Below are 13,006 nucleotides of genomic sequence, written 5' to 3' on the forward strand. Positions count from 1 at the left end.
CAGTTTCTGGAAGACACCTTCTTCAAGCAGTGGTACAGGAAGAAGTCTGCATCCTTCAAGAAAAACATGATTTTCATGCAGGACAATGCTCCATCACACGCGTCCAAGTACTCCACAGCGTGGCTGGCAAGAAAGGGTATAAAAGAAGAAAAACTAATGACATGGCCACCTTGTTCACCTGATCTGAACCCCATTGAGAACCTGTGGTCCATCATCAAATGTGAGATTTACAAGGAGGGAAAACAGTACACCTCTCTGAACAGTGTCTGGGAGGCTGTGGTTGCTGCTGCACGCAATGTTGATGGTGAACAGATCAAAACACTGACAGAATCCATGGATGGCAGGCTTTTGAGTGTCCTTGCAAAGAAAGGTGGCTATATTGGTCACTGATTTGTTTTTGTTTTGTTTTTGAATGTCAGAAATGTATATTTGTGAATGTGGAGATGTTATATTGGTTTCACTGGTAAAAAAAAATAATTGAAATGGGTATATATTTGTTTTTTGTTAAGTTGCCTAATAATTATGCACAGTAATAGTCACCTGCACACACAGATATCCCCCTAAAATAGCTCAAACTAAAAACTACTTCCAAAAACATTCAGCTTTGATATTAATGAGTTTTTTGGGTTCATTGAGAACATGGTTGTTGTTCAATAATAAAATTATTCCTCAGAAATACAACTTGCCTAATAATTCTGCACTCCCTGTACAAAGTGACACAATACGAATGGCAAAATAGTATATGCAGGAATAAATAACGGTTAATGTTTCAACTCACTGTAGGGTGTCTTCCTCTCTCTCTAACCTCATGTTTATTAAAATAATACCAACATATAACAGCCTTGCTAGGGTGGACCAGTGCCCCCCCCCCTCCCCGGCCCCTCCTTGTGGCGACCCTGGCTGTATGATATCACACAGAGAGGATATCCTCACAGTCATCTCATCATAGTTTGTTTACCTGTATGAAGGAAGAAAAAAAAAGATAAAGTTTCTATTTTCAGATCAGCGTTCACTTCATACAGGAATCACAAGATCCCAGTATGAAGCTGAGCCTTCAGCTGTACCAGTTCAGTCCAAACCAACAACCACAAGTCATGTTTTCAGTAGCTTCATGTTGTCTTTTTTTCTCCAGTAGACACAGCACAATATAATACTTACAAGGTTCTGTTGGCAGAGAACAACCAATCAAAAGAGAGGAAGAGGCCGCACTATAACCCAGAATCAGACACAGAAGGATTATTCTGAATACGGAATCATGCAAAGCTTCTCTAACAGAATCAGAAGAATAAAAGGAGGAAACAGCTCACCTTAACTGTATTTACTGACTTCCTTTGGAGTCGACTTGCTGTATTCAAGTGTGACCTTTACAGTCAAATAAGAGAAACATTAATGTGTGTTTTCATTAACAGGAGAGAGTGGGAGGAAGGCAGGACACATGTGAGAAAGAGAGCAAGAGAGTCTGAGTATGAGGGTGGGTGGTGATCATTTCCAGGAAGAGGTACAGAGAGGGAGAGTTTGTGTGTTTCCAAGTGACTTCCTGGTATACCGGGTGTATCCTGTTAAAACACACACACACACACACACACACACACACACACACACACACACACACACACACACACACATTCTTTGGTTCTCTATATATGTGTTGTGCGTGAACTTTATGGACAATAACAGACTTGCAGTGTGACGTCATGTGTGGCTGTTAATGAACTTTAATCTAAAATCTCTCCTTACAAAGAGGTCAAAGGTCAGCAGTGAGTTCAGAGATGCTGGAAGTTTGATGAGAAACTGATCAATCATTTAACTTAACTGATGTTAGATAATTCTATGAAAGTTGAACTTTTACTGAGCGGAAGGAAGAATCACAATCATCTGTCTATAATCCATAATCACCCTCAACCTCAGTCATTTTACTCGGGGTTCAATCTAACTAATCAACTGACTAGTGCCGGTATCCAATCAATAAAACCAACTGACGGACGTTTTGTCATAGCTGCAGACAGCCACCAGGGGGCTCCATATCCACATGCTCACGTCGCAGAGCAGCTTATTTATATAAAGTTTTTGATTAAAAGTAATATTTCAGCCTATCAGGCCTACCTATGCGCAGAGCACGGCGAGGAGGGAGTACTGCGAGCAACACATATATAGCCTGTGTCACTTTGGTAACTGAATACACGTAGGTTCAAGCACGCGCTTCAGTTCGCGTTTTCAGGACTGCCCTCTTACCCTCCACACCCCCTCAGTGTGCGCGCACGGCGGGAGGCTGGATTATCACCGGGATGGTTTGTGAGCGCGGAGAAGCGGAAACGCGCCGGCAGCAGCGGGGCGCGAGCCTCCGGTGAGCCTCCGGTGAGACAGAGTTCCCACCGAGTGTTCACGAGGCTTCCTCCTCCGCACGAGCTGCCGCTGAAAACAGCTGGATGTCGTTCTGCGGACACACGGAGATGCGCTGAGCGCCGAACAGGTAAAACAACGTCAGCCGCTCCTCTATTGATGAACTTACACAGGAGAAAGGCGCCGCGAGTTAATAAGCAGTTAGCAGAAAGTTATTTTTAGTTCTTTTCTTAGTCTCTGTCCTGGTTACGCTTTCAAATGAACGAAGACTCTGATTTTCCTTCTTCATTTTAACCGAAGTCTATCTGCCTTCAGACAAAACAGCCCACATTAAGAATACATTCAGTTCAACTTGATTTATACATCGCCAAATCACAACAGCAACAAAACAGTGAAAGCCAGCAACCATTAAGCACTTGGCGACACTGGAAAGGAAAAACTCCCTTTGAACAGAAAGAAACCTCCGGTAGAACCAGGCTGAGGGAAGGGCGATCATCTGAGAGACTGGATGGGCATGAGGGGACAAAATATTCATAATCGATCGCGAGAATGATGCATTTGACATCCACGATATCATTGACTGTTTTACATAACAATAGTATTATTAATAATAATAAAAATGATATGTGAAGCACACAGACGGACACACAGACACTCAATGGTCAGATGGACAGTCACCTCAGAATGAAAGTGAGAAAGTGTATTTTTTTGTATGAGGTTTGATGTGTGCACAGATCCTGATCCTAAAGAAGCTGAAAGTTTAGAAACAGACCTGAGTGCTGACAGCTTTTTGTTCCGTGAGTGATGTGTTTGAGTCTCACTGATGTTGCAACAACACTTATATACAACAATGGCACACACACACAGACCGGGTGGCTGAGTGTGTTTTACCTCCATCTCTGGACAGTAAAGTTTTAATCAGCATCAAAAATCCTGATGTGTTAAAGACACTTCAGCCTGACTGAAGTTGGCCTATACTTCTTCTTCCTGTCAGATTTCCTGCTGCCTTTTTTCACAGCAGCCTGCTGTCAGAGATTTATTCATGCGCTCATATATGCGGAGAAATGGGATGATTAAAGTCTGATTTTGTTTCCACATACAGAGAAGCTATGCACGCATTTCAAGACCACACATCATATTACTTTGCGCTACCTCCCACCATTTGGACAGACCCAGAAACACACGCTGCATTTCAAAACTGGGATGTGAGGGCGTTTTGATGGATTCTTGAGTTTAAAGTGGGACCTACATTTTGGTCAACAGCTCAACAACAGGTGTGAGTCATGTAGGCTGAAAGCCGAAGAGACCAGATCATCTGTACTCTAAATGTGTGGAATCATAGGCAAATTAACATCACCATAACAACCATAACCCTTTACTTAAAGAAAATGAAATAAAGGAGATTTCAAAGTTATTAGGGAGAGCCCAATTCTGTTGATCTGGGCGTAGCATTTTCAGTGGGAGAAACATTTTGTCACTCTTGTTCAGCTCGTCAAGAAACTGACCTTACAGCCCATTGTTCACCAGTGGAGTTAGTTTGAGTCATTATGCAAATGTACTGTTTAAAAGATTGGGGAAACCTACAGCTGAGACTGAAGAAGTCACTTGGATGAGTGATGAAACGTTTCTCCCACTAATAAAACTATGTCCAGATGATTGAGCATGCATCAAGAGTTATTAGGGAGTGGTTTTACTCAACCAGCACAGCTGATGAATTTGAATGGTAAGTGGCTCCGGAATAAAGCGTTTGACATCCCTGGTGCAGATACTGGTACTGCATCTGAAGCTTGACGCCAATGCAGAAGCACTCTAATGTCCAGCAGGGTGCAACTGCTTTGGTCTGATTATACAGAAGTCTAGGGGAAAATGAGCCCACTCCTCACTTGATCGCCGAGCTCAGTACACACTTTCCTGATGAGTTCATGATCTCAGTCCCTAGTTTTAAATCCATCCGTCCATCCATCCATTTTCTTTCACCCTGGACTGGCAGACCTGGTTTCAATTCTTACTGAATAAAACATCAGGTACATATTTTGGAGCTTGTTTATTCATTCTCCTTGAAATTCAGTCATCCCTGGAGTGCATTTGATGAAAGAGAGCCAATTAAGTCAAATGAAATGATCCGAGCTGTCAAGTTGCTATAATGCGAGTGGACTGATTCCAGTCATGGAGCCACACCACCTGGCTTCAAACTTCACCGTGACCTCAGTTTTGTTTCTCTCTTCTTTGTTCGCTAACTGTTAAAGATGAGAAGACGAGAAAAGGATCCTTCGTTGTTTGGAACAGCTGATGAACTAATGCTGTCACCATTAACATTGTGTTGTCTTTGACCTCTGCTTACCTCATTCCTTGTATTTTATAATAATAATAATAATGGATACTTTATTGATCCCCATGGGGAAATTACTTGTTTTTCTCTGCATTTGACCCATTCACTCAGTGAAGCAGTGGGCAGCCCACTAAGCAGGCGCCCGGGGAGCAGTGTGTAGGGACGGTACCTTGCTCAGGGGTACCTCAGGGTAGCCGTTAAGTGGATTCGAACCGCCGACCTTCCGATCATGGGGCGACCACTTTACCTACTGAGCTATCCCTGGGATGAATTAGACCTGTTTTAGTATTTTTAATTCTCTCCTACCTTGTTAAAGTGACTCAACTCAACATTTTCTGCATTTATTTCAAATTAAAAGCCCTGTTAGCTTTGCAGTACAGAAACTGTATGTCCATATGTCAGTGAGGCTTTTATTATGGAAACTAATGGATAAACCGTGCACATCTGCTTCCTCACGCAGGTGTTACCCTATCACAGGACTGTATAAATGAGGTACAGAGAAAGATGACAAAGGAAACCCAGGTAGAGCAGAAAAATGTGAGGAAGAAGCTGATGAAGATGTTCAGATTAACTCTGTGGTCTGTTGAAAGGAGTCACATAGCTCTGCAGCTCTGATCAAAAGGGACTAGGAAGCCGGGGAGGATTTGGAGTTTGATGAAACCTTAACCCTAACATGCAGTCAGACTTCTCCCATGCGTTCGTTTAGCTTTTAAAGAGAACAACTCATTTTATTCAGAGGACCCTGAACTCTGATGTGTTCTCTCTTCACTCTTTAGTTGGCCTTTCCCTCACACCTTACTCTTATCATTCACCTCTGTTCGGTTTTACGGCTCTATGTTACCAGGAACAGATGGACTGTAAGAGCGTGACTGCTTCACTGACTCTCACAGCAGCAGATTAGATCTAATTGTCACTCACATTACTCATTAATCAAACGGTAAACATGGTCAGGCTGCTGTTTAACAAGCAATTATCTTGGACCGGCCCAGTGGAGGACTTCAGCTTCATGTCTGCAAACACATGGCCACGTGAAGGATGGATAGATCCCACTCAATGATCCCACACGGAAACTCGCACAGACTTTCCAGAATTCCCAGCAGCTTCAAGTTTCAGTAGCTGTTCTGATGAATAAAGGTTTGTTTTGAATTTTCTCTACAGGACACGCTGATTAACACTGTGTTATATTTTCCCCACAGCTCGTCTGACAGGCTATTAACGCCTCTTCATCATGCTGCCCTGGGCCTGTCCCTTGCTCTTCCTGGTCCTTCTTCCTGCCCAATCAGCTGCAACCTCTCTAACTGCTGACAACAGAACGGAGGACCTTCAGGAGGTCACCCTGGCAGCCATCTTGCCTCTGACTAACACTAACTATGCATGGGCATGGCCTCGGGTTGCGCCCGCCATCTACCAGGCATTACAGCAGGTGAACTCTGACCCCTGGTTGCTACCAGGTCTGAAGCTGCGGCTAGTTTATGGCAGCTCAGAGAGCCGCGACGGCTTTTGCTCAGACTCCATAGCGCCGCTTGTAGCCGTCGACCTCAAGCTGTCCCACGACCCCTGGGCCTTCATTGGACCCGGCTGCGACTACTCATCCTCACCTGTTGCCCGCTTTACCACCCACTGGGATGTTCCCATGGTGACAGCTGGTGCCCGAGCAATCGGCTTTAATTTGTACGCTGCGGTCACCAACACGGGCCCCACTCACAAAAAGCTGGGTGAGTTTGGTGTCAGGATCCAGGAGATGTTTGGCTGGCAGCGGCACGCCACGGTCATCTTCAGTGACAACAGGGACGCCAATGATGATCCGCTGTGCTACTTCGCTGTGGAGGGGCTGTATGAGCTGCTGGGCAAACGTAACATCACTGTCCACGACCACGTCATCCAGGGCGACGTCAACTACAAGTCGATGGTCCAGGATATCCGTGACAATGGCCGAGGTCATATTCTTCTTCTGCTGCTTTCATTCCTCATGTTTTAACAGTTGTTGTTGTCCTCATCCCACTGCTTTCTGTTCGTCCTTTTCTCTAAAATTAACTGCGTAAAAGCTACGCTGTTTCTGCTCACTCTTTAAGAGCAGACATCTCAAGGTTACTTATTCTTTTACGTTCTCTCCTTCATGCCATTCCTTTTAGCCGAGGTGATCCATGATCTTGGGGAAGATGGCTTTTCAGCTGCTTTTGTTGCCCAGTTTCAACTCCTCCAGCCTTGCTTCTTTTTCATTTCTTCTTCAGACACTTCAACTGATTTAGCATTATTTTCTTCATTCATTTTGTTCTTTTATTTTCCAGTTTTCCTTTTTGCTTCCTTCCTTAACTGAGTTTTTTTCTTTTCATTCTTTGTTCTTTCATTCTTTCATCAGATGAAAAGCTGTGGTCAGATGCTTCATTTGCTCTCGTGTCACTGATTGTTTTTCCTTCATGACACTCCTCCTTCCTCCTTTCCTTTCCTCCCTGCCTTATTGTTGTTCTCCTTGTTAAATGATGGTTAATTATTCTGAGATTTTTATCCTCACTGGTTAATGACTGACTTCACCTCTGTGTGTTTGGGTGCTCCTACATGTTTGTGAGGAGTAATTTCATTTTAAGACCTTGGAGTGGGGACAGTCCTGTGGGGACCTCCGCATGACAGTTCAAACGTCATTTTAGAGGAAAATTATATTTTCAGTCTCTAACTTATTAATGGAAATTAGCTGCTTTGGACTTTGATTTGCAGTCAGCGGTGGTCAGACTGGAAGTGTCAGTCATTTAGCTTAGTCTTCAATCAATGACAAGCGTGTTCATGGTGTTTGGGCAGCACTGGCTGCTGAAGGTGACTGAAACACAGCTGGAGCTGGAAATGCTTTGCATGATATCAGGTTCAGTTTGTGGGTAATGATGTGAGTGAGGGTCTACAAGTACAGAAAACAAATGTGTGTCTGTGTGTGTGTTTGCTGAACACACATGTAAACAATCAGTCTGTAATTTAGTACAGAAGAAGAAGCAGAAGTGAGCCTGTTTGCTGTGTTTCTGCTCCTCGCCGTCAGCACGTTTTTATTGTAAGCATCACTGAAACGCTGCTCTGATGGCGTGAAAATGTTTGCAGTGACCTGCATCGCCCGCTGATGTCACAGTGTGAATTAGATCACGAGATCAGAGCTGTGTGACATGATGACATCATCACAGACACACTATCGTCCTTTAACCAACGCCAGCTGCTGCACCCAGCAACATGGACGTCCTAGTAATTACCTCTGAACCCACACCCACCATTGGACACTACATGGAGAAACATTATGAGCACGCTTGTGTTCATAATGTTTGTGTGTGTGTGTGTGTGTGTGTGTGTGTGTGTGTGTGTGTGTGTGTGTGTGTCAGCATTAATCAGTCAGTCCTGTTTTCTTTTCTGCTTCCATTAAAAGCACTTTTGGCTGCAGACAAACCAACATGTGACTTTCTGCCTTTCGCATGTGAAATTCTCAGTATTCACATTTTTTTGTCCACCTTGGGGACTGTGTGGACAGAAGGGGGTTGGGTGGTGGTGGTATTTGTCTTTTTTCTCTGACAGTTGATTATTTTCAGGCTCTGTTATAGCAAGGTGGGGGATGGGGGGTGTTTTTGTTTTTCTCATCCCACATTTATTCTTGATTTCTCTGGAGAAAAAAATAAATTCAGACCATGAAGTTCTCATCAGTTTTTTATCAGGAACCCCAACAATACCCCACAACAGTGTGGGAGTGGTGAGAAAGAAGTATATAAACGACGGATAGCCAACCAAGAGTTCACTAAGCACCATCCATGTTGGTTTATTATTTCAGGAAATGACCAGGAGAGAGTGGCATGCTAAGTTATCAGCCAGTGCTAGCTGATAGTCATTTATGAACTGAATCATTGTACATTTGCCAAATTCTGAACACATTTTAATGAACACCATGATTTTAGCTATCCACAATAATTAGTTAACACAGTTTTTTATATGTTGATTTGGGATTTTTTTAGAGACCTGGAATGTAAATATGCCTGTCTTTAAAGGACTTTGGGTCAGCTTCTGTTGTTTAAATGTGGTATGGGCTATAAAGAATTGACATCACAATATTTTTTCATTAAAAAAACTTTCAGTTCAGTGGGATTCAGTGAGGTCAGGTTAATTGGTGATTCTAAATTGCACATAGGCGTGAATGTGAGTGTGAATGATTGGCTGTCTGTGTGTTAGCCCTGTCACTGCGCAATTGCGGAAGAAAATGTATGGATGGATGGTAAGGTTGGGCGATTGGACGAATATCGACCATCAACAATAGGCTGAGTTTTTCACTGATCGTTTTTACTAGAGCTATTTATTTATTTATTTATTTATTTGCCCATGAGTAAGTTAGCTACTAATGTTGGTTGAAGCTAAAAGAAGCAGCCAACGGAAAAAATAATAGGGCTGTTTTAACGGCAGCGTCTTCCAGCTGCGAGCAAATGAACCCTCCTCAGTGTGCGCCCAAATGTAGCGATTCAAACCCAACAATGGTGGGGAGGGAAACAAAAGGAAACTGGCTTCTTTTTTCTACGTGTTGACAGGCTGTTCCAGTGTTTATCCGTCTTACACACTTGACCAAACAGCAAATACAAAATTAAGTAAGTTAGTAAGTAAGTTAAAGTTAAAGTAAGTTGAAAGTTAAAATGTCTCTTAAGCACAAAAATGGTCCAGAGGTCCAGTTCTGGTGAATCCTAACAGACAGCTAGCAGCTCCAGCTGCCTGTGTCACTATCCACCTGTCAGTCAAAGAGGCCACGCACCCAAATAATATTACCCCAAAATAATGGGGTAATGTTTACACATCTCAGTTTTTTGACTTCAGAGAGGTGCTTGCTCTGTCCTTTCTGCTTCTCAAAGGTGCTGCCTGGGTCATGGACTGCTGCTTTGGTATGATGAGATGTGATTTCAGATTTTAGAAGATGAATCCAAGACTGGTTATGAAAGGTGAAAGAGCTACAGAAAGTTGTGTGGGTGTTATTTTTTAATTTAATTTAATTTTTTTAATAACAAATTAGGTTTTTTGAGACGTTTGCAACAAAAAGGTTGCGCAAAGCCTTTCTGAGGAAAATGAACTTTGAAGAGTTTATTGAATCTGTCTTTATTTCTATTCCTGCCCAAATCTGTCCCATGAAAGGACACATGTGGGTCTGCTAAGAAGAGGAGGACGTTACCAGCTCTGGGCTGTCCCTAACATCTGCATGCTTAAATCAGTCACCACAGGTCAGATTTCGCACATGAGCAGCAGGATTTGAGACATGACAGGTGCTGTAGTCTTGGACTTTGGCTCCAAACTTCAATTTAATTTTAGTCTTAATTTAGGCATCTCAGTTTTTTCTTAGATTTAAGGTAATTCTGGTTGACTATATATCATAAGATTATAGCAGACTATATCTAAAGCTGATTCAGTGACTAAAATCTAAAGTTTGAGGAGTTGTTTTTAGCAGTGAGAGTTGCTCCACATGGTTTACAAATTGATATAATATTTGAAATTTGTCCATATGTCTGCTCTTCTCTTCCTCTCAAGAATTGAGATTTTCATCAAATGACTGCACCTAACCTTACTGTACAAGGAGATTCTTTTTCTGATTGGATTGCATTCAAACTCGTCCCGCCTTTCTACGCAACTTAATTAGCTCTGATTGGATCTTCCATCTCTAGAATCACCCCACAGGGTGCGCAGGAGGTGTGGACTAAGTTTGTGAATGCGATACCTTGAGAATTAAATCTCGGATGAGTTCACATCTCAGTGACCTCAACCTAAAGGTCAAGGGTCAGAGGTCAAGTTTTCTGAAAATCTTGTGAATGTGATAACTCGAGAATTGGGATGGGAATTGATAAGAATTTATCGATTCAGATTCCATTATCGATTCTTTTATCAATCATCTTATCTCATCTTATCTCATTGGCTCCATTTTGAGAGTCACCACCAGCAATAAAGAAATTAGGCTCATGCAAATTAATAGCATGCTGTCGATCAAATGTTTGTGCATGTTTGTTGAGGTTTTTCCCCTCTTTGATATGAGCAGTGTTGTTACTTAAAAAGGCCATTATTACTCATATTACACAGAACACCTTTCTTAAAACTAATGCAGTATGTTACTTAATTCAATTCAATTCAATTCAATTCAATTTTATTTATATAGCGCCAAATCACAACATAAGTCGCCTCAAGGCGCTTCATAGATACAGAGAAAAACCCAACAATCATATGACCCCCTATGAGCAAGCACTTTGGCGACAGTGGGAAGGAAAAACTCCCTTTTAACAGGAAGAAACCTCCGGCAGAACCAGACTCAGGGAGGGGCGGGGCCATCTGCTGCGACCGGTTGGGGTGAGAGAAGGAAGACAGGATAAAAGACATGCTGTGGAAGAGAGACAGAGGTTAATAACAGATATTATTCAATGCAGAGAGGTCTGTTAACACATAGTGAGTGAGAAAGGTGATTGGAAAGGAAAAACTCAATGCATCATGGGTAGGGATGGGTATCGTTTAGGTTTTATCCGATACCGGTGCCAAATCGGTACTTTTGAAACGGTGCCGGTGCTCAAACGGTGCTCAAACCGGTGCTTAAAGAATGGAGAACACAAAATTGGTCCAAAAACCTCTCATGTTCAGCTGTTTTTTGTAAAAATATAACAATGTTAGCCTTTTCTGCAGCTATGGGGCATATATGGTATCACTCTTGGCTGGAAGCAGTGCTTAAACAATGGAAAAAACACAAACTTTGTCCTAAACCTCTCATGTTTAACTGTTTTCCACTTTTTCTTTGGTCATTTTAGCCTTTTTAGCCAGGGTGAAGGGAGTATCTGCCATCAAACAAGAGGACAGCCGCATGTAGCTATGATGATGTTTGCTAGTTCACCTTACATGCATTAATGTAATAACGTGGTTAGCCTACTCAACGTAAATTAGCTACTCACGCAGAGAAGAACGGCTGCTGCCACCATCATCCGTCATCATTTCTGCTACACTGGCAGGGCTAGGGGCCAGGACTCTCCTCTTCGTGTTTTTGGGGGATGTTGCATAACAGGCAACCCACCCGCAGTAGATGTGCTCGGTGTGAGGTCTCGCAGCAAGCTATCAAATACGGCGCATTTCTGGGCTTTTAAAAAAAAACGCTATGCGTCGCCAGGTGTTTCATCGGATTTGAGGTGTTACCTCCTTTGACAGTATCACAGTATCAGCTTCAAGCACTTGTTGCAGGCTGCTGAGTTTGCATCTTTTGCTGTGAAGTACAGCCAGACTTCTGACCGCTTCGCCTTGGACATTTTTAATCTGTAGCTCTGCTCTAACAGAACTACGTACCTGGCCCCGCCTACTATCCTCGGAAACGTAAAATGATTGGCTAGAATCTAAAGTGTATCACAGCTCAGGAAAAAAAAGCACCGAAATAAAGCACCGAAATGTGCGCTGCTTTTCGGTCTGGTTACTACCGTTTATGATGGCACCGGACACCGGTACCCATCCCTAATCATGGGAATCCCCGGCAGCCTACATCTATTGCAGCATAACTAAGAGAGGATTCAGGGTCACCTGGTCCAGCCCTAACTATATGCTTTAGCAAAAAGGAAAGTTTTAAGCCTAATCTTGAAAGTAGAGATAGTGTCTGTCTCCTGAATCCAAACTGGAAGCTGGTTCCACAGAAGAGGGGCCTGAAAACTGAAGGCTCTCCCTCCCATTCTACTTTTAAATACTCTAGGAACAACAAGTAGGCCTGCAGAGCGAGAGCGAAGTGCTCTAATAGGGTGATATGGTACTACAAGGTCATTAAGATAAGATGGGGCCTGATTATTTAAGACCTTGTATGTGAGGAGCAGGATTTTGAATTCAATTCTGGATTTAACAGGAAGCCAATGAAGGGAAGCCAAAACAGGAGAAATATGCTCTCTCTTTCTAGTCCCTGTCAGTACTCTTGCTGCAGCATTTTGGATTAGCTGAAGGCTTTTCAGTGAGTTTTTTGGACATCCTGATAATAATGAATTACAGTAGTCCAGCCTGGAAGTAATAAATGCATGAACTAGTTTTTCAGCGTCACTCTGAGACAGGATATTTCTAATTTTACAGATGTTGCGCAAATGTAAGAACGCATTCTTACATATTTGTTTAATATGTGCATTGAAGGACATGTCCTGGTCAAAAATGACTCCAAGGTTCCTCACAGCGTTACTGGTGGCCAAGGTAATGCCATCCAGAGTAAGAATCTGGTTAGATACCACATTTCTAAGATTTTCAGGGCCGAGTACAATAACCTCAGTTTTATCTGAATTAAGAAGCAGAAAGTTAGCGGCCATCCAGGTCTTTATGTCTTTAAGACATTCCTGCAGTTTAACTAATTGGTGT

The 13,006-nt window shown here is 42.7% G+C and overlaps 1 protein-coding gene across 1 annotated transcript in view; it reads left to right on the plus strand.

Moving 5' to 3' along the window:
• Positions 1-2,160: 2,160 nt before the first annotated feature.
• The window catches only part of npr1a (natriuretic peptide receptor 1a), a 33,950-nt gene continuing 23,104 nt past the window's right edge, over positions 2,161-13,006 (plus strand). The window contains exons 1-2 of the mRNA XM_004564412.6: positions 2,161-2,470; positions 5,866-6,606. Coding sequence (XP_004564469.1) covers positions 5,898-6,606 — 709 coding nt within the window. The 5' untranslated portion in view covers positions 2,161-2,470; positions 5,866-5,897. The remainder of the gene's footprint in view (positions 2,471-5,865; positions 6,607-13,006) is intronic.

The sequence above is a fragment of the Maylandia zebra genome, linkage group LG22, assembly GCF_041146795.1.
Source record: "Maylandia zebra isolate NMK-2024a linkage group LG22, Mzebra_GT3a, whole genome shotgun sequence".
In the NCBI taxonomy this organism is placed as follows: domain Eukaryota; kingdom Metazoa; phylum Chordata; class Actinopteri; order Cichliformes; family Cichlidae; genus Maylandia; species Maylandia zebra.